The 27,900-nt window shown below is 40.7% G+C and overlaps 1 protein-coding gene and 1 pseudogene across 1 annotated transcript; one reads left to right on the forward strand and one right to left on the reverse strand.

Annotated features, from left to right (window-relative positions):
* The first annotated feature begins 378 nt into the window (after positions 1-378).
* Positions 379-24,190, forward strand: LOC103406891 (disease resistance protein RPV1-like; annotated as a pseudogene).
* Positions 24,081-26,307, reverse strand: LOC139188404 (uncharacterized). The gene is made up of 3 exons (XM_070805723.1): positions 26,160-26,307; positions 24,547-25,107; positions 24,081-24,436 (listed from the first exon to the last, which is right to left on the reverse strand). Exons 1-2 carry the CDS (start codon positions 26,283-26,285, stop codon positions 24,838-24,840), a joined length of 396 nt encoding a protein of 131 aa, XP_070661824.1. The 5' UTR covers positions 26,286-26,307; the 3' UTR covers positions 24,081-24,436; positions 24,547-24,837.
* Positions 26,308-27,900: the final 1,593 nt, after the last annotated feature.

A 27,900-nucleotide genomic window follows, 5' to 3' on the forward strand; every position in this document is an offset into this window, starting at 1 on the left:
ATTATTATTTATTTTTAGTTTTTAATCATTTTTAAATTGAAATGACTTAACTATCCTTACATGTTATGCACATGGTCTCACTTAACGGAAATATGGATGGAATATATGAAAAACTAACGGTAGGGGGCAAATTGGCTAAAAAAATTAGTTTGAGTCCTTAATTTTCCAACAGAAAAGTTCAGGGGGAAAATCGAAAGTGAGGTGAAAGTTCAGGAGGTAAACCGACAGTTTACCCTTTATTAAATTATATAAACTAAAACTCAGTTTTCTCACCACAGTTTATTAACAGTGAAAGGAAAAAACTGCCCTTGGTTTCTTCTCTGTTGACCTCATGTTTCAGTTTCTCTACAGTGTAAAGTCATTTCTGCCCATGTTGGCCTCGCGTTTTTCATTATTCATCTCTGTACTTCGACCGTGCCTTCTTGTTCGCTTTACCTTTTGCTTCATTTGTGCTTTTCATGTCTTCCTTTCGCCCTCTGTTTTTCTTGAATCCTCTATTGCTCTCGAATCTTTCGTTCCTTATTTCACAAAATATTCACCAAACAGATCCTGATTTTCGTTTTTTAAGGGATTTTGTTGCGCTCTCCGTTTTGAGGGAAGTTGTGTTTCTCTGTAAAGCTAGCTGTAGAACAAGGGTTCTGGGAGTTTTGTGGAAAGTCATAAAATTCGTTTCTAGGGTTCTTAAACTTGCAATTGGCGGGTCAAAACTTCATAGTATTTGTTTCTTTTGCCGTTTGGGATTCCGGAGTTGTCGCTGGATTTCTGGCGAATCTGTAGCGCGGTTTGGGAGCGGGCTGTCTTCAGATCATTGTGAAGCAAATTTTATTGAATTCAGGTACATTTTATAATAGCTGTATTTAAGTTTTTATTTTGGATTTGTGGTGAGTTGCAGTGCTTTGTCAAGGCTTTCGTGTTTAAAAGGGCATTTTGTGTTTTGCTACCCCAGTTCATAAATCTCAGATTTGGCAGCAATTGGAACACTACTGTTATTTTTTGGGTATGTTATATGTCCTTCCATTTTTTAATTTTATACCGTTAGTGTAGGAACCCTTCTGTTGGGTGAAGTGGTAGGTCTAAAAATGGATATCATCCAGTGGAAGAACCCATACGTGGTGTTTATTTTTAGATAAGATGGGAAGATGTAAACAGTTGGAGGTCCATACCATTTTCCAAGTTCTTTATTAATGTGAATGTTTATGTTATTCGGATTCGATTTGTAAACAAATAATTGCTTTCAAAATAATGAACTCTATTAAACAAAAATAATTGCTTACAGTAGAGAATAACTATAAATATTATTGTAAAGTGTATATTTAAATATTTTTAATTTATATAAATCGATAGGTTACAATTGTATTCTGTGCCTAAATCAAATCACTAACTTGAACCATGCTCTTTATTTGGGAACTGTGCGTTTTTCTTATTTGAATTAGTAGGGTTTGTATGTTTGTTTTTAAAATTTGATTTTGTGTGATTTCATTTTAATAGATATTCAGAATTTCAGAAAGCAGTTGCGGTTTGATTAATTAAGGCCAACCTGATTGATAGAGGTCCGATTACAGGTACACAACAAATCACCTCACCTTTCTACCAAGAGTCTGCTGCTTTTTCCAAAAGGAAAAGTGTAGCTTGGTTTGATCTCTTATTTGGATTGTGTATATTTGGTTTGATCTCTTAATTTGTGTTGTGCAAATTTTGTTTGAATTAATTTTTGTTGGGCAGAGGGAGCAAATAATTTTTTAAATTAATAAATTTAGTTTGAGTTGTACGTATGCTGTTGAATATTATTTACGAGGCATGATCATGTCAAGAAACTGTTTGTTACAAATTATTCGTTACAATTTTGCATCAACTGTTTTTGTTATGTCTAACTCCGCCTATGTCTTACATGGCCGGTCCCAAGCCCGGATAAAGGAGGAGGGGGAGGGCGTCAGGTAGTCGACAGCCGGCACTCCATGATCACGTCGAATCCTTATGAAAATGAATCCAGAACAAAATCGCGCTAAAGCTAGGGCGTCACCCGTAAGTGGCGCGCTGTGTGGCCCGAGCACAGTGATAAGTGAGCAAGGGTCGCTGTATCTCCATCGGCACCCGGATGCAGTGTTAAATGAGCAAGGGGGTCATAGAAACTTCTTTTCGAACGACTCCACTCAAAGCTGTTTGGGAGCATATGCTCCTATCAACTTTACCCGGGACACACAAAAGAAGTACTTTGATCCTATTAGACGGGGGAGGGTGAAGAAGCTAGGACAGAAGGGTAGAGTTCAAGAGAGCAAAATGCGTTTAGGAACGTGGAATATAGGAACCTTAACGGGAAAATCTATGGAAGTAGTGGAAGTTATGGTGAGGAGAATGATAAATATTATGTGCCTACAAGAAACTAAGTGGGTTGGTAGTAAGGCAAAGGATCTAGAAAACTCAGGGTTTAAACTTTGGTATTCGGGCACAAATAGAACGAGAAACGGTGTTGGCATCATCGTGGATAAGACCTTGGTACAAGATGTTGTAGATGTCAAGAGGGTAGGAGATAGAATCATGGCAATCAAGATTGTAATAGGACAAGAACTTATCAATGTGATTAGTGCGTACGCACCTCAAGTAGGGTTGGATATGATTTCGAAGGAGAAATTTTGGGAAGATCTTGGAGACTTGGTGCAAGGAATTGCTCAGACGGAGAAGTTATTTATAGGAGGAGATTTAAATGGACACGTGGGCAGGGAGACAGGCAACTATGGAGGTTTTCATGGTGGCCATGGTTTTGGGGAGAGAAACGAGGATGGGGAAGCTATCTTGGATTTTGCAATGGCATATGATCTCTTCTTAGCCAACACCTTCTTTAAGAAGAGAGAAGAACATGTGATCACCTACAAGAGTGGGTCGTCAAAAACACAAATAGATTTTCTTCTAATGAGGAAAGGGGATCGTATAACTTGTAAGGATTGCAAAGTTATACCAGGAGAGAGCGTGGCTAATCAACATCGCTTGTTGGTGATGGATGTACATATCAAAAGAGTAAGACAAAAGAACAAGACTTGGAAGTGCCCAAGGACTAGATGGTGGAATCTAAAAGAAGAAAAACAAGTCATTTTCAAAGAGAAGGTAATCACCCAATGTGTGTGGGATAGAGAGGGGGAAGCTCGCCAAATGTGGGATTCCATGGCTAGTTGTATCCGAAAAGTAGCAAAAGAGGTATTAGGAGAGTCCAAGGGCTTTGCCCCACACCAAAAGGAATCTTGGTGGTGGAATGAGGAGGTACAAACAAAGGTGAAGGCTAAGAAGGAATGTTGTAAAGCCTTATACAAGGAGAGGACCGATGAAAATGGTGAAAGGTATAGAAAAGCGAAGCAAGAGGCGAAGAAAGCTGTCAGAGAAGCTAAGTTAGCGGCTTACGACGATATGTATAAACGACTAGATACCAAAGAAGGAGAGTTGGATATCTATAAACTATCTAGAGCAAGGGAAAAGAAGACAAGGGACCTAAACCAAGTGAGGTGCATCAAGGATGATGATGGAAAGGTTCTTGCTACAGAGAACGCGGTTAAAGACAGATGGAGAGGTTATTTTCATAATCTCTTCAATGAAGGACATGAAATGAGTGCTTCTTTAGGGGAGTTGAGTAACTCAGAAGAGTGTAGAAACTACTCTTTTTATCGTCGAATCCGGAAGGAAGAAGTGGTTGTAGCTTTGAAGAAGATGAAGCATAAAAAAGCAATAGGCCCAGACGATATACCAATCGAAGTGTGGAAACTTTTGGGAGAGACAGGTATAACATGGCTCACTGACCTTTTCAATAGGATTTTGAAAACGAAGAAGATGCCAAATGAGTGGCGAACGAGCACTTTGATGCCTATCTACAAGAATAAGGGCGACGTACAAAATTGCATGAACTATAGGGGTATTAAGCTAATGAGTCATACAATGAAGCTCTGGGAGAGAGTCATTGAGCATAGATTGAGGCAAGAGACACGGGTTTCGGACAACCAATTCGGGTTCATGCCAGGGCGCTCAACCATGTTGGCAATCTATCTCTTACGAAGATTGATGGAAAGATATAGAGATGGGAAAAAGGATTTACACATGGTCTTTATAGATTTGGAAAAAGCGTATGATAGGGTCCCAAGAGACATTCTTTGGAGGATTTTAGAGAAGAAAGGAGTACGAGTAGCATATATCCAAGCTATAAAGGATATGTATGAAGGAGCAAAGACTGCCGTAAGAATTCATGAAGGACAAACCGAAAGCTTTCCCATAACTGTAGGATTACATCAAGGCTCATCCTTAAGTCCTTACCTTTTTGCGTTGGTAATGGATGAGTTAACAGGACATATTCAAGATGATATTCCTTGGTGTATGCTTTTCGCAGACGATATAGTATTGATAGATGAAACTCAGGAAGGGGTAAATGCAAAGCTTAACCTTTGGAGAGAAGTGTTGGAATCTAAAGGTCTTCGCCTAAGCCGATCAAAGACAGAATATATGGAGTGCAAGTTCAGTGCAAATGGAGGCCAAAACGAGTTAGGGGTGAGGATCGGAGATCAAGAAATACCAAAGAGCGACCGTTTTCGTTACCTAGGATCTATCTTGCAAAAGAACGGAGAATTAGATGGAGATCTCAACCATAGAATACAAGCTGGATGGATGAAGTGGAAGAGTGCATCCGGCGTGTTATGTGACCGCCGTATGCCACTGAAGCTCAAGGGAAAATTTATAGGACGGCAATAAGGCCGGCGATGCTGTATGGCACAGAATGTTGGGCGGTGAAACATCAACACGTACACAAAATGGGTGTAGCGGAGATGAGGATGCTTCGTTGGATGTGTGGGCACACGAGAAAGGATAAGATTAGGAATGAGGATATCCGGGGTAAAGTAGGAGTAGCCGAAATTGAAGGAAAGATGAGAGAAAATCGGTTACGATGGTTTGGACATGTGCAAAGAAGGCCTACTGACGCTTCGATTAGAAGATGCGACTATGGGACAGAGGTTCAGGGCCGAAGGGGTAGAAGAAGACCTAGGAAAACTTTGGAAGAGACTCTAAGAAAAGACTTAGAGTACTTGGATCTAACGAAGGACATGACACATGATCGAGCACAATGGCGTTCTAAGATTCATATAGCCGATCCCACTCAGTGACTTGGATTTTCCAAGTCTCCAACCGAGAAGTTTTCCTCACTCGGAAAATTAAGGGAACACTACCCCAACCTACATGCTCCACTCAGAAAGCTTCAACATACAAGCTTCAACAAAAGAAAATTCAAAGAACTTAGCAAAGAAGGCTTTGGTGTATCTAACACAATACGTTGAAATGAAGGAAAGCTTATTTATTGATATCCCCGATAAGCTACAAATATGTACATATACATGAGTCAAAATAAACACACAAGAGGGAGCCTTCACAAAGGTTGCTTAGGAGAAGTCTCAGCAGTCGGTAGAGCCCCAGAAAGAGAAGGCACCGGAGGGGGATCATTTGGAGCCTCAGTACTGGACAGAACCCTAGAAAGAGGAGGCATCAGAGGTTGATCATTTGGAGCTTCATTACGCGGTACAGCCCCAGAAGACGAAGGCAATAAATGCCTTTGGAACAAAACCACAAATCTCTGATGATCAAGTAAAACCTGACCATCAGTTTCCTTCATCTGGTCAAGCTTCCTCTTCATGTTTGTAGCATTGTCATGTGCGAGCCGGTGCAACTGTTTATTCTCATGCTTGAGCCCTCTAATCTCCTGTTTGAGACTCATCACTTCAGCCGCCAATGATTCAACTTGGCGGGTTCGAGCAAATAGGCGTTGGGCCATATTAGACACAGAACCTGCACACTGAACATTGAGAGCCAGCGAATCCTTAACAGCTAACTCATCAGACCGTTTGGAAAGTAGTCTGTTATCTTTGGGAGTGAGAAGGTTCCTGGCCACCACCGCAGCGGTCATATCATTCTTCATCACGGAATCCCCAACGGTAAGAGGACCAGTAGGGGAGACGAAGGATGAGCGCCATATGTTGTCTGGAGAAGGCGGGGCTGCCTCTTCAACAAGGTTCAAGTCAAAACGACGGTCGGAGGGGCCAGACATTTTCAAAGGTGTTGAAGAGAGAAGAGGTCGGACAAATCAAGATCTTAGAAGTGCAAGAATGAAGCTTCTACTGGTGGAGATTCAAGTGTGCTTTGGAACTTAATGACAGCCCCTATAAAAATCTGCACTCGACGGAGCTTCAGAAATCGAAGAGGCGCCTGCTCAGAAATCGAAGAGGCGTTTGCTTTCTCAAAAGCTGGGCTGCTTAGAGATCACGAGGGTTGATCTCAGAAATCGAAGAGGCGTTTGCTTTCTCAAAAGTTGGGCTGCTCAAAGACCTCGAAGGCTGATCTCAGAAATCGAAGAGGCGCTCGCTTTCTCAAAAGCTGGGCTCCCCAGAGACCACGAGGGCCGATCTCAGAAATCGAAGAGGCACCTACTTTTCCAGCCTTGTCAGCACCTGTCACACGCACACTCAGCTTTGCGAAAATTATGGGCATTCTGTCGAAGACTTCTGGGGAAGTAGAAAACACATGAATCTTACTGTTCAATCACCCACTTCCCACACGCAACAATAGCTCATGGGTACCACAGATAACTTTGCCAAAGTTGAGCACGTGAAGCTTGCAGCTCCTACTACATCGCTCTGACCAAGAAGGGTAAAAGAATAGCAAAAAAACAGCACTAACAAAGTTTAGACCCATAAATTTTGAAGGTCTAGCTACCATATTATTACCCACAAGGGTAAAGGAACAGTACCACTGCTGGATAATTGGAAAGTCCTTGTGTGTCAACCTCTGTGCTTCGTGGCAAGGTAGACTAGCAAACATGCCCAACCTTTACTCACATTCGAGAAAACACTCCCAATAAGATTGCTTGCTCCAAAATCGAAGAGGCACCGTCCTCCGAATCTCGAGAGCCAGACTCTCAACATGACTACTTTCTTAAAAATCGAAGAGAGGGTAAAGGAACAGTACCATTGCTGGATAATTGGAAAGTCCCTGTGTGTCAACCTCTGTGCTTCATGGCAAGGTAGACTAGCAAACATGCCCAACCTTTACTCACATTCGAGAAAACACTCCCAACAAGATTGCTTGCTCCAAAATCGAAGAGGCACCGCCCTCCGAATCTCGAGAGCCAGACTCCCAACATGATTACTTTCTCAAAACTCGAAGAGACACTGCTCCCCGAATCTTCGAGAGCCAGACCCCCAGCATGATTGCTTTCTCAAAAATCGATGAGGCATCGTTCTCCGAATCAATCGAAGAGGCGCTCGCTTTCTCAAAAGCTGGGCTGCTCAGAGACCACGAGGGCCGATCTCAGAAATCGAAGAGGCACCTACTTTTCTAGCCTTGTCAGCACCTGTCACACGCACACTCAGCTTTGCAGAAATTATGGGCATTCTGTCGAAGACTTCTGGTGAAGTAGAAAGCACATGAATCTTACTGTTCAATCACCCACTTCCCACACGCAACAATAGCTCATGGGTACCACAGATAACTTTGCCAAAGTTCTCTGCCAAAGTTGAGCACGTGAAGCTTGCAGCTCCCACTACATCGCTCTGACCAAGAAAGGTAAAAGAATAGCAAAGAAACAGCACTAACAAAGTTTATACACATAAATTTTGAAGTTCTAGCTACCATATTATTACCCACAAGGGTAAAGGAACAATACCACTGCTGGATAATTGGAAAGTCCCTGTTTGTCAACCTCTGTGCTTCGTGGCAAGGTAGACTAGCAAACATGCCCAACCTTTACTCACATTCGAGAAAACACTCCCAACAAGATTGCTTGCTCCAAAATCGAAGAGACACCGTCCTCCGAACCTCGAGAGCCAGACTCCCAACATGACTACTTTCTCAAAATCGAAGAGAGGGTAAAGGAACAGTACCATTGCTGGATAATTGGAAAGTCCCTGTGTGTCAACCTTTGTGCTTCGTGGCAAGGTAGACTAACAAACATGCCCAACCTTTACTCACATTCGAGACAACACTCCCAACAAGATTGCTTGCTCCAAAATCGAAGAGGCACCGCCCTCCGAATCTCGAGAGCCAGACTCCCAACATGATTACTTTCTCAAAAATCGAAGAGACACTGCTCTCCGAATCTCGAGAGCCAGACCCCCAGCATGATTGCTTTCTCAAAAATCGAAGAGGCATCGTTCTCCGAATCTCGAGAGCCAGATACCACAGACCACTTTTTCAAAGTGCTCTGACAGAGTTAAAACATGTGAAACTGGCAGCTCCCACTACCGTGCTATGACCAAGCAGGGTAAAGGAATAGCATTACTACTTGTTAGGGAGACTCCTATATATGTCGACCTCCATCCCCAACAGACAGGTAGACCTGCAAAAATGCTCAACCTTTCATCATATCTGAGAGGGCACTCCCAACGAAGCCTTTCGAAATATTCAGCTTTCTTTTCCCCCGATAATACCTCTGCAAACAAGCTATACTAGAGCAAGAATATCTCATATCATCAGGGTTAAAAGCAAGAGTATCCCATATCATGCTTTTTCCCTGTCTTTTCCTTTGGCCTTGTTTTTACCTGCAAGACAAGGAGAAAGAGCAATCAGTCAGCACTTGGAATCAAGCTTCCAGCCAGGAACTGACTGCCTGGAACCCCTTACCTGATTACTTACCTGGCATTGCTCTCGAGTACTCATCTTCAACATCTTATGTTTCCAGGGAAGATTCCGCATCTGCTTGAGGAACAGATAGGGCAAGTGCGAAAGATACAAGGAAGCATGTGGAGACAAGCGTAACAGCACACGTGCCGATACATCCATTACTCTGTCAAAAGCAAAAGTATCCCATATCAGCAGGGTGGAACGTACTCTAGATTTGATGGACTTGTTTTGACCCTCAAATTCTTCAGTCGGCCTTATACTCTGGAGGAAACCAGAAAACCCTCCAGCTCAGTTCAAGAATAAGCCTTTGGAAAGTTACTTCTTCAAAAGCAAAAGTATCTCATATCATCTCTTCTCATTTTTCTTCTCTTTATCCTTCATGCTGCTGCAAGATGGGGAGAAGGTGAACAATCAGTCGGAGCTCTGATTGCTTACCTTGTCTGTCACCTCTTTCAGCAGACCCCCTAGCTCGGCAACTTGGGGGACTCTTACTACATGGTTTGTATCGCGCTTGACCAAGCCTGAAACTACAAGTAAGCTTCAAGTGAAATTGATACATTACCTTGTGCATCTCCACCAGTTAAAGATACCACCCCTGGATGGAGGAAGAGTACTTCCAGAGAAGATGCCACATCTACCTATGAAACAGATAAGGCAAGTTAAGACGACACCACACTCCGATACTTAGAAGTTTCGTGATTACGAGATCATTCTCCCACAATATTTCCTAATGTCATTTGTACTAAATCATTCACTTGTACTCACTAAAGGAGAGCTTGAACCTATGTACTTGTGTAAACCCTTCACAATTAATGAGAACTCTTCTATTCCGTGGACGTAGCCAATCTGGGTGAACCACGTACATCTTGTGTTTGCTTTCCTATCTCTATCCATTTATATACTTATCCACACTAATGACCGGAGCAATCTAGCGAAGATCACAAAAAGCGACCGTTTTCGCTACCTAGGATCTATCTTGCAAGAGAACGGAGAATTAGATGGAGATCTCAACCATAGAATACGAGCTGGATGGATGAAGTGTAAGAATGCATCCGGCATGTTGTGTGACCGTCGTAGGCCACTGAAGCTCAAGGGAAAATTTTATAGGACGGCAATAAGGCCAGCGATGTTGTATGACACAGAATGTTGGGCGGTGAAGCATCAACACGTACACAAAATGGGTGTAGCGGAGATGAGGATGCTTCGTGGGATGTGTGGGCACACGAGAAAGGATAAGATTGGGAATGAGGATATCCGAGGTAAAGTAGGAGTAGCCGAAATTGTAGGAAAGATGAGAGAAAATCGGCTCCGGTGATTTGGACATGTGCAAAGAAGGCCGAATGACGCTCCGGTTCGAAGATGTGACTACGGGACAGAGGTTCAGGGCCGAAGGGGTAGAGGAAGACCTAGGAAAACTTTGGAAGAGACTATAAGAAAAGACTTAGAGTACTTGGATCTAACGGAGGACATGACACAAAACCGAGCGCAATGGCGTTCTAGGATTCATATAGCCGACCCCACTTAGTGGGAAAAGGCTTTGTTGTTGTTGTTGTTGTTGTTGTTTTTGTTATGTCTAACAGTTTTAAAACCCGCAGCATCGCGTAGGTCTTTTTACTAGTAGTCTAAAAAGATAGTCTCTCTAACATTTTTATTTTCTTTTTGCAACTGTATATGAACCAATAATGGAGAGTTTTCAACGTGTTCGAAGCACGGCATGAAACGTCATATGTTATTATATAAGTATCATAATACAATTAGTTTGACACTTGAAAAAACAATTTCAACCACTTATGTTAATACTTAGTGTATCAGATTGTGTTTTTGGCACATTGAAAAATTTCTCATAAAAATGGGCACTTTAAGAGTAAGCAAGTGGTGCTAATTAATAAGTTATTCTGGAGGGTTTAAACCCCAATTAATAAGAAAATTCAGAAGAAAGAAAGTAGCCACTTGCTAGCAAAAGGCAAGGAGAAAGCAAAAAGGTGGGATATTGGATTGGGATGCGAGTGGAGGACACGTAGGTGTCATTGTTTATATCTAGATACTGAGTTGTGTGTTCCCGTCACTCTAAAAAATTTCTCGTGTATCTTGAGTGCTTTGGCATTGCTCCATCCATCTTTTCCTTGCCCTGCCAGTCATGTGCCAAAACTTATCAGTCTAACCCTACTTTCTCTACCTTCAATATTTCTACATGAAGATTGATCTGGTCCTGTCATTCAACTTTCAGTGTTGACTATGATTAACCGCTTATAGTTATTTTAAGAACACTTTCAGACAATCCTAAAAATATCAATAACTTATCGTAAGTATCAACGGTTAAATTTTTACCGTTTTACTTTCGGAGTAGGATTCTTTCCTCTCTTTTTTTTTCTTCACTTCCTTCCCCTCTTATTTGAATGATCATGATTAAGTCACGTTAATATTTTATATTAATTTTATATATAAATAAAAAGGCAAAATAGAGAATGTAAGAGAAAAAATAAGAGGATGAAAATAGAAAGGGAGAGAATTCTAATTATTTATTTTCAATCTTAATCGTCCAGTGATTAGATTGTGGTGTCGTGGTGTTTCACTGAACATCCTTCCTTTGGGTTTTTTTCATAAGGAATTGGATTTTCTCCTGGGCACAAGGAGCAGATCTTTTTTATCAACACACATAGGTCATTGGATTTTCATCTAACAATTATAATTATTATAACTTTAAATAGACCTTTATGTTTGTAGTCGTTAGATAAAAATTCAATGATTTACATGTGTTGATCAGGAGAATCCGCTTATTGTGCTCAGGAGAGGTTCCAATTCCCTTTCATAAAGCTGCTTTTCATTTCCACTTCTTTTTTTTTTTTTTTTTTTTTTTTTTTTTCAAAAAGCAGCTCTTGCTTTGGTTTTCCACTTTGCTTTTTTATTTTTATTTTTTTTCAAAAAGCAGCTCTTGCTTTACTTTTTCATTTTTTTTTTCTTCCGGAAAGCAGGTCCTATTTTGCTTTTTCACTTTGTTTTTTTACTTCAAAAAGCAACTCATGCTTTTCCACTTTTATTATTATTTTTTTTTTTCTTCCAAAAGGCAGCTCATGTTTTTCCACCGCCTCATTATGTGTCGGTAGAGTTACATGAACACTTTCGCATCCTAGGGCCTGGACTGAAGGTGCTTTATTTTGAATAATAATTAGTTTAATTATTAATTAATGTTTATTAATTTCAGATTTTACTCGAATAACATGATTTGTTTATTTATTATAAAAAAATGTTAAGGAGATTCTTTAAAAAATAAGACTCTTTATGAAGTCTCTGCCACGTCATATTCTGGACAATATTTTATAATGTTGGAATGAGAATTATGCTAAAAACATGAGGTGACGGAGAGTCCATGAAGAATCATACTTTGATAGAATCTTCTTATTACTTCTCTTTATTATATAATCATTAGATTATTGAATTTGGTCGAACTTTAGTATAATTGATCTTTAAAGAGTAATATCGAAAATAAAAATTTAAATTGCAACATTGCGGAATAAAAACATAAAGCGAAAAAATTTAAATGAGAATCTTACTATCATTGATTCGGGATTAATGTAGGAGGAAGTATAATAAGGTAGATCTTAATTGTTTCTACCCGCAAACGTGAATAAAACATCTTTAGTTTTCAAGAATCTTTTGGATAGTCTTTGTCCTTTCATGTTCCTTTCTAGGTTCTTTCATCTTTTCCTCGTTCTTTCCCTGCATCTTCTCGTTCCCACCCGAGTAGACCCCAACCCAAATCAGACACACCCCTTCTCCCCACCCGAGCCCACCCGCAACCGTTTACTACTTCCCTCAGGGCTACCTCGAGCAATCTTCCACCTCCTCCTCCTTAAGATTGGAATTGCTAATTGGGTTTCTGAATTGTGAACAGGATAAAGCGTTCTGGGTTGGGTTCTCTGCGTTTTCTCTCGAAGCATTCGAATTATGGAGGGTTTGCAGAAGTTGATTGGGAAAATCTCAAAAGACCCCCCAAAATTGGGCTCCGCTTCAGCTTCCTTCGGCCCTCACCGTGGGACTGAAGGTCTTGCCGTCGCTCTGTCTTCCTCCGATCAGTCTCGTATTTTGCTCAACAGACCCGCCAGGTACCTCTAAAGTTTCAGATGTTTTAATGGTACTCTGTAAATTGGGTAGCGTTTGGTTTGGGATGGGAGGCTTGGATTTGTGAGTTGTCTTTGAAATCTCAAATTGTAGGATTTTTTGCTCAATGATTTCCGCAATCATGGTTTAGGGTTCCAGAGGCTTGGGTTTTGTGGGGTTTACCTTTCAATGATTTTCCATAAAGGATAATTAAAAACCATTATGTAAATAATGGGTGCTTGAGTGTGATTTTTTCTGGAGTTTGACAAGATGAATGGGAGTGGGTGGCAATGTTTGGTGGGCTCTAAGTTCGGTTGTTTCTTCCCTCATTCACGTGGGACTTTCATATATTTTCTCTTCAGACCAACAATTTCCTTTTCTTCAAGGCTGCCTCTTCTTGAGAGAGAGAGAGGGAGGAGATTTCGCATAAATGGTAGTGAAGTAGTTGAAGAGTCCCTACCTCATAATTTTTTTTTTTTCACTCGTGATATGAACAACTGCAGTGCCATAACGGTGGATTCCGCCATGACAGCCCACGAAGTCTCCTCTTCATCCTCCTCCAAGTCAAAACTCTGGAATTACACTGTTTTTGAGCTTCAGCGGTGAAACGCGCAATGGCTTCACCGGCCACCTCCACGCGCAATTCAAAGACCGGGGATACCAGGCTTATATCGATGAGGACGATCTAAAAAGAACAAAAAAAATAAAAGAGGAACTGTACCAGGGAATTGAAGAGTCGAGGATCTCTATCATTGTCTTCTCAAAGATGTATGCAGATTCGAGTTGGTGTCTTGACGAGCTGGTTAAGATCATGGAGTGCAGAGACAAACTGGGGCGAGATGTTTTTCCAATATTCTATCATGTTGATCCTTCACATGTCAGGAAGCAAAATGGAGATTTTGCCGAAGCATTTCAGAAGCACGAAAAGGACATCCATGAAGAAAAAGATGGCAAGACACGTGAAAAGGTAAAGCAGTGGAGATGGGCTCTTACAGAAGCTGCAAATTTGTCTGGCTGCCATCTTAAAATCACTGACAATAGGTAATCATTCACCTGCTTTTCAAACATTATAGTGAATGACTTAAGGGATGTATTCAATTGGAATTTTGAGGGATTTTAATTCTTTTAATGAATTTAGGGGTATTCAATCAGGATTTTAAGTGATTCTTTGCAATCCAAGGTGTATTCAATTAGAATTTTAAGTGATTCTCTGAAAGTTTATAGTAAATGACTTAATCTCTCATATAATTGATCATGCTTAATTAATACACCTTAATCTCTCATATAAAACCAAACCGTAAATGGAGTTTAATTAATAATGACTTTCGTTCTTTTAATTAATCACACACACACATATATATATAGAGGAATCCTTTAACAATAAGAGGGATCCTCATTTTTTCTAAAAAAAGAGGACTCCCTTTTGATCATTAGATTTGACTTTAATGAAATTGTGCGGTAGAGATTGTGTAGCCTGTGATTTAATCTCAACCATCCAATTTCATTAAGGTTAATCCAATGGTCAAGAGAGTGTCTCTGTTTAAAAAAAAATGAGGATCTTCTTGTTAAAGGGTGTATATATATATATATATATATGAAGGAAAGAAGGAAAGAAAATTGTTTATGTACTGCTGAGTAGGGACAATTTTTCGTCCTTTTATTCAAATAGAACAAAAATTATCCGATTTCTTTTCTAATATTTTATTAATCTTTGTTTTTTATATTTATTTATTTTACAAAATTACGCCTGCGAATTTGGTTCAGTCAGATTTGAATTGTTTTTGTTTTAGGGGCTTTTACATCCAAATATTTTTTATGAACTCTTGAGATACTAAAGTAATCTTCTGACATTCTAAAATTAATTAATTAAAATATAATTAATAGAAAATTAGATTATAAGCCCTAAATAAGATCTATTTTTCGTTAAAGTTGAGTGTAAGATTAAATATACTGATTTTGGTAACTTTATAAAAGTGTGCAGGGGTATTTAATGTGACGTGATAATGAGTTTTAGAATCAGGGACTAAAGTTAGATTTATAAATGTATCCTAGTTATAATGAAAAAATAATCTTATTTAGGTCCTTAAGTCTAAATGCCCCTATAATTAACATGCTTAATTAATATTTTACATAAGCCAAACATTTATTAGTGTGCTTAATTAATACACCTTAACCTCTCATTTTACACTCCCAACTTTCTATAATTAGAAAAAAAAAATGTTTGTGAGAAGTGTAGAATAAGATTTTTAGAGTGTTAATAACAGTTCCCTTAATTAATACAACTAACTTTTATAAATCAATGAATGACTGTTTCTTTTATTCAGTTAGGTCACAAAATCACATGCTAGTAGCAGCCAGGTAGTGTGTGCGTGTGTGTGTGTAGGAAAGAAATTTGTTTATGTACTGATAACTCCTGCTTTGCCTTCATTGAGTCCCACTAATGAATACGAATTCAATTTTCAGGCACGAAGCAACGGTTATAAGAGAAATTATTGACAAGGTTATTACAAACTGGCTTTCGACCATAAACATATTACCAGTGGCCAAGCACCAAGTTGGAATCGATTCTCGGATTAAAGAGATTATCACTTATCTTTCAAGTGATGGATCAGATGATGTTCTCATGGTTGGAATTTGGGGGATGGGTGGATTAGGTAAAACAACAGCTGCGAAAGCCATTTTTAACAAAATTCATCATAAGTTCAAGTTCAAATGTTTCCTTGCCGACGTTCGCGACAATACAAGTAAACATGGTCTGGCTTACTTGCAAGAAAAACTTATTTTTGACGTCTTGAAAGAGAAGTCTGAAATAAGCAGTGTTGATAAAGGTATCAGTCTGATAGAAGATCAATTTTCACATAGAAAGGTACTTGTCATCATAGACAACATAGATGAAGTGGAACAACTAAATGCAATAGCTGGAAATCACAAATGGTTTGGTCCTGGAAGTAGAATTATCATAACGACACGAGATGAACATTTACTAAAGCAAGGGAAAGTGAACAAGACATATCCGGCCCAGGAATTGAATAAAGAAGAAGCTCTAAAGCTCTTGAGTTGGCATGCCTTTGGAAATTGACGGCCTAACGAAGGATTTCTTGAACTCTTAGAAAAGTTTGTTTCTTACTGTGATGGTTTGCCACTAGCCCTCGAAGTTTTAGGTTCTTTTTTGGTTAAAAGACCCATTGCAGAGTGGGAATGTGAATTGAAGAAATTGAAAACAACTCCTGAAGGAAAAATAATAAAACCACTAAGAATAAGCTTTGAAGGGCTAGATGAGACACAGAAGGCTATATTCCTTGACATATGTTGTTTCTTTATTGGAGAGGACAGGGACTATGTCACAAAAGTATTAGATGAATGTGAATTTTTTGCAACAATAGGAATCAGTGTCCTCTGTGAACGATGCCATGTAACTGTTGAACGCAACAAGTTGAATATGCATGATTTGCTTCAAGAAATGGCCAGAGTAATCATTTCTGAAAAATCTCCTCGTCAGCCTGAAAAATGGAGTAGGTTGTGGAATCCTCAAGATGTCACCAATGTATTAACAAAGAAATCTGTAAGTACATTCCCAATTTAATTTTGACATAATGCATTGTACAAGAAAAGCATATATGTAACCATGCATATGTCTATTATACATTAAATAACATTCATGTGTAAATATGTGCGGTTGCACAAAGAATGTTAAACTAGCCAACAATAGTACTTTCATATATTCATCGTATGTGAGTTTGCGTAATGAATAGTAATACAGGTAAACGTATGCAAATAATCCGTTTCTTACCACTATAACCTTTTTCTGTTAACAGGGAACTGAAGAAGTTGAAGGACTTGCTCTACATTTCCCTAACAAGTCTAGTTGTTTCAGTACAGAAGCATTTGCCCATATGAATAAACTGAGACTGCTTGACCTCGAGAACGTAGAGCTCAATGGAGAATACGAACATCTTCCCAAAGAGTTAATATGGTTGCGCTGGCATAGATGCCATTTGCAGTCCATACCGGATGACTTTTTTAATCAAGATAAACTAGTGTTTTTAGAGATGATCGGCAGCAGTCTGGTAAATGTTTGGGAGGGTTCCAAGGTACAATCAATTACACAAAATGATGTTGTGTTTCTATTTTGTTTTTGGATTTCCTTCTCTTTTTCATGTCATCTTTCTTTTGGATATTAATTTTAATTTTTCTTTGCTTTTCTGCAACAGTCGCTTCAGAACTTGAAAATCATTAATCTCAGCGGTTCCAGTTTCCTAATTACATCACCGGACTTTTCACAAGTCCCAAATCTTGAAGAGTTGATATTGGATAGCTGTATAAGTTTGTTAGAGATTCACCCCTCCATTGGTAATCTTACAAGACTCTCTTTGGTGAACCTTGAAGGATGTCACAAGCTTGTTTCTCTTCCAAGGGATTTCTATAGGTTGAAATCTGTGGAGACTGTTCTTCTTAATGGTTGTTATCAATTCAGATTCAGAGAACTGCATGAGGATTTAGGGGAGATGGAATCATTGAGAGTACTTAAAGCAGATAAGACATCCATAAGTCAACTACCACATACCACAGTAAGATTGAAGAAACTCACTCATTTATCTTTAATGGCAGCGCCTTGTGGTGAGCGTTCATATGCTTACGGTCTGCCAAGCTTCAGTGGTGATCAAATCACCAACATTCATATCATTCGTCACACAATGGGCGCATTAAATGATGATGGAGTCCCCAAGGATATTGGGAGTCTAATTTCTTTACAATATTTGGATCTTGGAGGGAATGACTTTCATACCCTACCAAGCTTCAGTGGTCTTTCAAAGCTTGAAACTCTACGGTTAAGTAAATGCAAGTTTCTTCATACAATCCCCGACTTACCAACAAATTTGAAATTTCTGGATGCCAATGGTTGCCCTGCATTGGAAACAATGCCTAATTTTTCAGAAATGAAAAATATGAGAGAACTGCATGTAAGTGATTCATGCAAACTCACTGAGGTTCCAGGCCTGGATAAGTCATTAAACTCCATGACATTGATTCATATGAGTAACTGCACCAATCTCACAGCTGATTTTAAGAAGAACATCCTACAGGTTCCCCTCTCTCCCTCTCCCCTAAGTTAATTGCCTTCCTATCGAGCGCATGCACACACAAACGCATATGTGCATGTATATATATGACACTTGTTATTGTATATGTAGGGATGGACTTCCTGCGGACTCGGTGGAATTTTCCTCCATTGGAGTTATGTTCCTGATGAGGATGCTTCGTTGGATGTGTGGGCACACGAGAAATGATAAGATTAGGAATGAGGATATCCGGGGTAAAGTAGGAGTAGCCGAAATTGAAGGAAAGATGAGAGAAAATCGGTTACGGTGGTTTGGACATGTGCAAAGAAGGCCTACTGACGTTCTGATTAAAAGATGCGACTATGGGACAGAGGTTCAGGGCCGAAGGGGTAGAGGAAGACCTAGGAAAACTTTGGAAGAGACTCTAAGAAAAGACTTAGAGTACTTGGATCTAACGAAGGACATGACACAGGATCGAGCACAATGGCGTTCTAAGATTCATATAGCCGATCCCACTCAGTGACTTGGATTTTCCAAGTCTCCAACCGAGAAGTTTTCCTCACTCGGGAAATTAAGGGAACACTACCCCAACCTACATGCTCCACTCAGAAAGCTTCAACATACAAGCTTCAACAAAAGAAAATTCAAAGAACTTAGCGAAGAAGGCTTTGGTGTATTTAACACAATACGCTGAAATGAAGGAAAGCTTATTTATCCCCGATAAGCTACAAATATGTACATATACATGAGTCAAAATAAACACACAAGAGGGAGCCTTCACAAAGGTTGCTTAGGAGAAGTCTCAGCAGTCGGTAGAGCCCCAGAAAGAGAAGGCACCGGAGGAGGATCATTTGGAGCCTTAGTACTGGACAGAACCCTAGAAGGAGGAGGCATCAGAGGTTGATCATTCGGAGCTTCATTACGCGGTACAGCCCCAGAAGACGAAGGCAATAAATGCCTTTGGAACAAACCCACAAATCTCTGATGATCAAGTAAAACCTGACCATCAGTTTCCTTCATCTGGTCAAGCTTCCTCTTCATGTTTGTAGCATAGTCATGTGCGAGCCGGTGCAACTGTTTATTCTCATGCTTGAGCCCTCTAATCTTCTGTTTGAGATTCATCACTTCAGCCGCCAATGATTCAACTTGGCGGGTTCGAGCAAATAGGCGTCGGGCCATATTAGACACAGAACCTGCACACTGAACACTGAGAGCCAGCGAATCCTTAACAGCTAACTCATCAGACCGTTTGGAAAGTAGTCTGTTATCTTTGGGAGAGAAGGTTCCTGGCCACCACCGCAGCGGTCATATCATTCTTCATCACGGAATCCCCAACGGTAAGAGGACCAGTAGGGGAGACGAAGGATGGGCGCCATATGTTGTCTGGAGAAGGCGGGGCTGCCTCTTCAACAAGGTTCAAGTCAAAACGACGGTCGGAGGGGCCAGACATTTTCAAAGGTGTTGAAGAGAGAAGAGGTCGGACAAATCAAGATCTTAGAAGTGCAAGAATGAAGCTTCTACTGGTGGAGATTCAAGTGTGCTTTGGAACTTAATGTCAGCCCCTATAAAAATCTGCACTCGAAGGAGCTTCAGAAATCGAAGAGGCGTTTGCTTTCTCAAAAGCTGGGCTGCTTAGAGATCACGAGGGTTGATCTCAGAAATCGAAGAGGCGTTTGCTTTCTCAAAAGTTGGGCTGCTCAAAGACCACGAAGGCCGATCTCAGAAATCGAAGAGGCGCTCGCTTTCTCAAAAGCTGGGCTCCCCAGAGACCACGAGGGCAGATCTCAGAAATCGAAGAAGCACCTACTTTTCCAGCCTTGTCAGCACCTGTCACACGCACACTCAGCTTTGCGGAAATTATGGGCATTCTGTCGAAGACTTCTGGGGAAGTAGAAAACACATGAATCTTACTGTTCAATCACCCACTTCCCACACGCAACAATAGCTCATGGGTACCACAGATAACTTTGCCAACGTTCTCTGCCAAAGTTGAGCACGTGAAGCTTGCAGCTCCCACTACATCGCTCTGACCAAGAAGGGTAAAAGAATAGCAAAGAAACAGCACTAACAAAGTTTAGACCCATAAATTTTGAAGGTCTAGCTACCATATTATTACCCACAAGGGTAAAGGAACAGTGCCACTGCTGGATAATTGGAAAGTCCCTGTGTGTCAACCTCTGTGCTTCGTGGCAAGGTAGACTAGCAAACATGCCCAACCTTTACTCACATTCGAGAAAACAATCCCAACAAGATTGCTTGCTCCAAAATCGAAGAGGCACCGTCCTCCGAATCTCGAGAGCCTGACTCCCAACATGACTACTTTCTTAAAAATCGAAGAGAGGGTAAAGGAACAGTACCATTGCTGGATAATTGGAAAGTCCCTGTGTGTCAACCTCTGTGCTTCGTGGCAAGGTAGACTAGCAAACATGCCCAACCTTTACTCACATTCGAGAAAACACTCCCAACAAGATTGCTTGCTCCAAAATCGAAGAGGCACCGCCCTCCGAATCTCGAGAGCCAGACTCCCAACATGATTACTTTCTCAAAAATCGAAGAGACATTGCTCCCCGAATCTTCGAGAGCCAGACCCCCAGCATGATTGCTTTCTCAAAAATCGATGAGGCATCGTTCTCCGAATCAATCGAAGAGGCGCTCGCTTTCTCAAAAGCTGGGCTGCTCAGAGACCACGAGGGCCGATCTCAGAAATCGAAGAGGCACCTACTTTTCTAGCCTTGTCAGCACCTGTCACACGCACACTCAGCTTTGCAGAAATTATGGGCATTCTGTCGAAGACTTCTGGTGAAGTAGAAAGCATATGAATCCTACTGTCCAATCACCCACTTCCCACACGCAACAATAGCTCATGGGTACCACAGATAACTTTGCCAAAGTTCTCTGCCAAAGTTGAGCACGTGAAGCTTGCAGCTCCCACTGCATCGCTCTGACCAAGAAAGGTAAAAGAATAACAAAGAAACAGCACTAACAAAGTTTAGACACATAAATTTTGAAGGTCTAGCTACCATATTATTACCCACAAGGGTAAAGGAACAGTACCACTGCTGGATAATTGGAAAGTCCCTGTGTGTCAACCTCTGTGCTTCGTGGCAAGGTAGACTAGCAAACATGCCCAACCTTTACTCACATTCGAGAAAACACTCCCAACAAGATTGCTTGCTCCAAAATCGAAGAGGCACCATCCTCCGAATCTCGAGAGCCAGACTCCCAACATGACTACTTTCTCAAAAGCGAAGAGAGGGTAAATGAACAGTACCATTGCTGGATAATTGGAAAGTCCCTGTGTGTCAACCTTTGTGCTTCGTGGCAAGGTAGACTAGCAAACATGCCCAACCTTTACTCACATTCGAGACAACACTCCCAACAGGATTGCTTGCTCCAAAATCGAAGAGGCACCGCCCTCCGAATCTCGAGAGCCAGACTCCCAACATGATTACTTCCTCAAAAATCAAAGAGACACTGCTCTCCGAATCTCGAGAGCCAGACCCCCAGCATGATTGCTTTCTCAAAAATCGAAGAGGCATCGTTCTCCGAATCTCGAGAGCCAGATACCACAGACCACTTTTTCAAAGTGCTCTGACAGAGTTAAAACATGTGAAACTGGCAGCTCCCACTACCGTGCTATGACCAAGCAGGGTAAAGGAATAGCATTACTACTTGTTGTTAGGAAGACTCCTATATATGTCGACCTCCATCCCCAACGGACAGGCAGACCTGCAAAAATGCTCAACCCTTCATCATATCTGAGAGGGCACTCCCAACGAAGCCTTTCGAAATATTCAGCTTTCTTTCCCCCCGATAATACCTCTGCAAACAAGCTATACTAGAGCAAGAATATCTCATATCATCAGGGTTAAAAGCAAGAGTATCCCATATCATGTTTTTTCCCTGTCTTTTCCTTTGGCCTTGTTTTTACCTGCAAGACAAGGAGAAAGAGAGCAATCAGTCAGCACTTGGAATCAAGCTTCCAGCCAGGAACTGACTGCCTGGAACCCCTTACCTGATTACTTACCTGGCATTGCTCTCGAGTACTCATCTTCAACATCTTATGTTTCCAGGGAAGATTCCGCATCTGCTTGAGGAACAGATAGGGCAAGTGCGAAGGATACAAGGAAGCATGTGGAGACAAGCGTAACAGCACACGTGCCGATACATCTATTACTCTGTCAAAAGCAAAAGTATCCCATATCAGCAGGGTGGAACGTACTCTAGATTTGATGGACTTGTTTTGACCCTCAAATTCTTCAGTCGGCCTTATACTCTGGAGGAAACCAGAAAACCCTCCAGCTCAGTTCAAGAATAAGCCTGTGGAAAGTTACTTCTTCAAAAGCAAAAGTATCTCATATCATCTCTTCTCATTTTTCTTCTCTTTATCCTTCATGCTGCTGCAAGATGGGGAGAAGGTGAACAATCAGTCGGAGCTCTGATTGCTTACTTTGTCTGTCACCTCTTTCAGCAGACCCCCTAGCTCGGCGACTTGGGGGACTCCTACTACATGGTTTGTATCGCGCTTGACCAAGCCTGAAACTACAAGTAAGCTTCAAGTGAAATTGATACATTACCTTGTGCATCTCCACCAGTTAAAGATACCACCCCTGGATGGAGGAAGAGTACTTCCAGAGAAGATGCCACATCTACCTATGAGATAGATAAGGCAAGTCAAGACGACACCACACTCCGATACTTAGAAGTTTCGTGATTACGAGATCATTCTCCCACAATATTTCCTAATGTCATTTGTACTAAATCATTCACTTGTACTCACTAAAGGAGAGCTTGAACCTATGTACTTGTGTAAACCCTTCACAATTAATGAGAACTCTTCTATTCCGTGGACGTAGCCAATCTGGGTGAACCACGTACATCTTGTGTTTGCTTTCCTATCTCTATCCATTTATATACTTATCCACACTAATGACCGGAGCAATCTAGCGAAGATCACAAAAAGCGATCGTTTTCGCTACCTAGGATCTATCTTGCAAGAGAACGGAGAATTAGATGGAGATCTCAACCATAGAATACGAGCTGGATGGATGAAGTGTAAGAGTGCATCCGGCGTGTTGTGTGACTGTCGTAGGCCACTGAAGCTCAAGGGAAAATTTTATAGGACGGCAATAAGGCCAGCGATGTTGTATGGCACAGAATGTTGGGCGGTGAAGCATCAACACGTACACAAAATGGGTGTAGCGGAGATGAGGATGCTTCGTGGGATGTGTGGGCACACGAGAAAGGATAAGATTGGGAATGAGGATATCCGAGGTAAAGTAGGAGTAGCCGAAATTGTAGGAAAGATGAGAGAAAATCGGCTCTGGTGATTTGGACATGTGCAAAGAAGGCCGACTGACGCTCCGGTTCGAAGATGTGACTACGGGACAGAGGTTCAGGGCCGAAGGGGTAGAGGAAGACCTAGGAAAAGTTTGGAAGACTCTAAGAAAAGACTTAGAGTACTTGGATCTAACGGAGGACATGACACAAAACCGAGCGCAATGGCGTTCTAGGATTCATATAGCCGACCCCACTTAGTGGGAAAATGCTTTGTTGTTGTTGTTGTTGTTGGAGTTATGTTCCTGATTGGTTTGAGTTTGTCAATGATGGCAATAAAGTCAGTTTTGATATTCCCCCTAGTGATGATCATAATTTTGAAGGACTGACTCTGCTCTGCATTTCCCAATTTTCTTCCACTCTTGCCATTACTATTATAAATAATACCAAGCATACTAAGTTGCGGGAGACCATCACAATCAGATTACATGTGCGCGATTATCTTTGGCAGGGACATATATCGAACGATAAGCTCAATTTGCAAAGCGGGGATAAAGTTGATGTAATTTTTGGAGACTGATTATCCTGATAGAATGGAGAGAACAGGAGTTAATCTAGTATGGGACAAACCTGTAAAGTAAAACATGCATGATTTGCATGGTGCTGGTTATGTTTTTGACCCATATCCACCTCGGTTCTATGGTGAGGCAGGACCAAGCCATGACGCATCTGATAATAATCATCCCAGTAATCAAATGGGAATTACTACAGATGACAGAATGGAAAAGGGCAAAAATTGTGAAGTGAAAGCATCACCTGTCTAGGTTAAGTCTCATCAGATTGGTTCTAGGGTGAGGCACTATCAAGGCGGTGATGCATCGTCATCATCAAGCTCATCCTCATCATCACATATCTGAGTTCTTGGTCTACAGATCACAGCTAGCTTCGTCATCAGCAAGTCAACATTTCATATTTCTTTCAGATTCTTGTGATTTTTCCAGTAAGTAATTGTTTTGAATTTTGAAGATATATTGCATTCAGAAACATTTCAGCATTACAAAAACCCATACAAGTCAAGCATCCAATGATTCGAGAAATACCACTCGAATTCACAGAAATACTTGCCCTACAAATGCATGTTCTCATTTTACTAGCGTAACCGTACTTAATAGTCAACACTGGACATTACTTAAACTAAGATACTTGCAATTCAAGAAGGCCATACCTCCACTGTGAGATACATAGGCATCTGTTTCTTCTTCCTTAGGGTTTTCGTCTGCAAGACCAGCTTTGAATGGGGAAGCGTCACTCTTATCGTCCATAATAATTCTTTTCTCACTCTCTTCACCCACAACATTTTTGGTCTGCATAAAAAGAACATTACTACATTAGCTTCTTAAAGTTACATTTGTATGGCAGGAAAAAAAAAAGAGCACAAATTTTCAAAAAAAAATTTGGGACAAATAAGACTTACAACTGATTTCGAAAGATTCTGTATTTTCCACCAGGTTCTGCCTCACATGGCTGTCTCTGGTCACCTTCTTAAGCTCTTCATTTCCACTCTTCAAAAACTCATCAGCAAAACGCCTCAGTTTTTCAAATTCCGTCACAGAAATGTGTTTTTTGTTCAAGTGAATCGTACTGTGAAGCTTCCTGCAACTTGCCAAGCATGACGAGAGCATGCAGATCAAGAGCTCCTTTGAACAAGTCTTTGGCAATGTCTTTCGGCTGCAGCCATTCGAACCTCATCCCATTCGACTAGGAATCAATCGTGCGGTTCAGCTTCTGAGCCCCTCTGGACACTTCCATGAGCTGAAAAGATGAAGGGATCTGATACTCCCCTGTGATCACAACATCCTTCTCCGCCTTGTGATCCAAACTTGGTTCTCGAGTTCTTCGACTTTCCATCTTCTGCTCTGTTTTCAGGGAACCACTTCGATTTTCTAGTCATCCCACAACCAACAATTCCTTTTGGATCATCACATGTAACAAATGATCCGTACACAGCTGATCTCAGATTGTCTTGAAGCATATTCTGTGACACAAAATTACAGTCACTAGAAGTCGGAACATGTCAGATGCTACGAAAATCTCTAAAATCCAATTAAGTGAGCATGTAACATGCATGGTCCTGGATGTTCTAGTCAATTGTTCCGAAAGTCGCCGGTACCGGACATGAATTACACTTGGTTGGTTCTGTTTTGGGGAGAGACCAGAGAGACAGGCCAAATAAACAATTTGGTGCTTCCAACATAAACAATCAAGAAAGATGAACACAAATACATAGAAGATTCTGTTCTTGGAGATTTCAAAAACAGGAACTTATAAAAGGAGCTACTTTGTAAGCATTTGGATTTCCTGTGTGAAGCACAGGTTGACTTGGAGTTCCAAATTTCCAAGTCACCTTCTTTGTGATGCCAGAATTTATCTAATTACTTTATTGGGGTGATTCCAATGCACCTTTGGCGTGATGCAATCAAAAACCTTTTTTATAAGAATAGGACACACACTGCAATGGAAGAAAGAGTGAGCGGCTAATATGATATATATGAGCAAAAAGCAATCTCGAAGAAACAGAAGGAAGCCTTGATCTCATTAGCTACTGCATTAAACAGATGCATCAAGAAAACTCCACACACCCCTAATAAATTAGCTTAAGATTACATGAAATAGGCTCAGTCTAAAACTTATAAGAGGCTAAGTTGTACATTTTTTGAATTCATCTAGCGATGGCTATTTCTCTATCTTATCCAACTATTCCTTTGTGTTGTAAGATAAATCCTAGAGTTCAAACAAATTATATACTTCTGCTTTCAGGAGAGAAATAGATTACAAATACATGGCAACGATCTAGTTTAAGTCCCTATCAAGCATTCTATCTTTCAGCATACCCCATGGCTCAACCTAATAAATTTAACAACTACTCTAAGCTCTATATCTTAAGAATAATCAGAAATCCAACAACTTTAATTCGCAACCTATGCAAAAACTTTCAGGTTTTCCTCGAATTTTCCTCCATTTTCTCAGCAACCAAACACAACGCTAACACACCAAGCAATAACATTTGAAACAGAAATCGAAACTCACCTCACAGCCTGTGTGGTGGGAGGAGGAGGAAGATGAGGAGGGTTTGGACGATGCGTCTTCGTCGCCGGAGTCGGCCACCGGAATGAGAAGCTCACAATCTCGCGGTACTCTGTCTCTGTTCGCCATTCCCTTGTATTTTTGGCATTTCAAATATTTTGCTTTTATTTAATTAAATTTAATTACTATTTTAATTGGGTGAGGATTATTAAAGAATGAAAATAGTTAATCCTGTTTTTTCAATTATTTAAAAATATAATAATATAGTGGCGATTATTACGTGCATGTGTGGACTTCAAGGAAATGTTGAGTTTTGTTGTGCATCTAATTAAATAAGGCACCGATTAATTAACTCTTAATCTCCAATAGGATTCTTTTCGGATTCTTTTGGTGAGGATCCTGATGATTCGCGAATCGTATCTGTTTATCGTATATCGTGCGATCAGTTTTTGTCTGGTACTGTTTGTGTTTAATTTTAAATAAAAATATTTAAAATAATTTTTTACTGCAAAATGTACGATAAACGGACATAATTCACGAATTCATGAGATTCTCAAAAAGAGAATCTGGCGAGGATTAATCTCTCTTTGTTTCTCAATTTTTACTGTATATTGATGTTTGATGAGCTGTCTTCCAATGATTGGATGCCAACATTTTTGCCCTGCAATTTGGTGTTCTTTTTTGCAATAAAATATGAGAAATGCTAAGGTTTCTTTTTTGGAAATAAAATATGAGAAATGATAAGGGCCTATATATATGACAAGAGAAACTTTGCACGTATTTATAAGTAGTTGGACTACTATCTATATTATCAATTAGTTTCATGAGAAATAGCACAACTATTTATAAGCATATGTAAAGTTCATATTTCTATCAAGGGTTAATTTCAGTTTACTACTTTGAGGCCTCGTTTGGCAGCTCGGACTGTATTGACTATTTCTATAGGATAGGATAAATAGCCACCGGATAATACTGACTAAATTAGTCGGGCGTTTGGTGCAGTATCAGACTAATGACCGTATTATTTATACTGTGTTTGGTTATACCGAATAGGAGGAATGAAACTTAAAAAAATAAAATAAAATTAAAAAAAAAAAAAAGCTGAAATCAGCTTTTTGTTCCCAGATGTCTCCGCACCCCCAAACTCCCTCCCTCTCTCTCCCTTCTTCTTCTTCCCCGACTGCATAATCCCAAATAATTTTTCCGGTCTCTGTGAGCAGATATCGCCCTCTTTGTGAGTAATGCTTTAGAATGTCACAAAAAAGTTGACCTTTTTTCCTGACTGCATAATCAAAACTTAAAATAAATAAAAAAAAGAATTGAAACCATCACTTTTTTCCCAGATCTCTCCACCGAACACCCCAAATTCCCTTCATTTCTCTCCCTTATTCTTCCCCGACTGCAGAAGAATCCCAAATTGAAATCATCTCTCCGCCGCACCATGTTTCTTTGTAAGACCCAGTTGCAGGGGAGGACGGCGAGTGGATGAGAGGACGATGACGATGCCGAGAGGACGACGACGCCGAGAGAACGACAACGAGGGAGGCGACGGGGAAGGCGAGAGGAAGACGACGACGCCGAGAGAACGACGATGAGGAAGACGACGAGGAAGGCGGCGGGGAAGGCGACGAGGAAGGCGACAGGGAAGGTGACGAGGAAGGCCACAAGGAGAGGACGACGATGAAGGCAACAAGGAATGCGACAAGGAAGGCGACGGGGAAGACGACGACGACGTCGAGAAAAG

This window comes from Malus domestica, chromosome 02 (assembly GCF_042453785.1).
Source record: "Malus domestica chromosome 02, GDT2T_hap1".
NCBI lineage: Eukaryota > Viridiplantae > Streptophyta > Magnoliopsida > Rosales > Rosaceae > Malus > Malus domestica.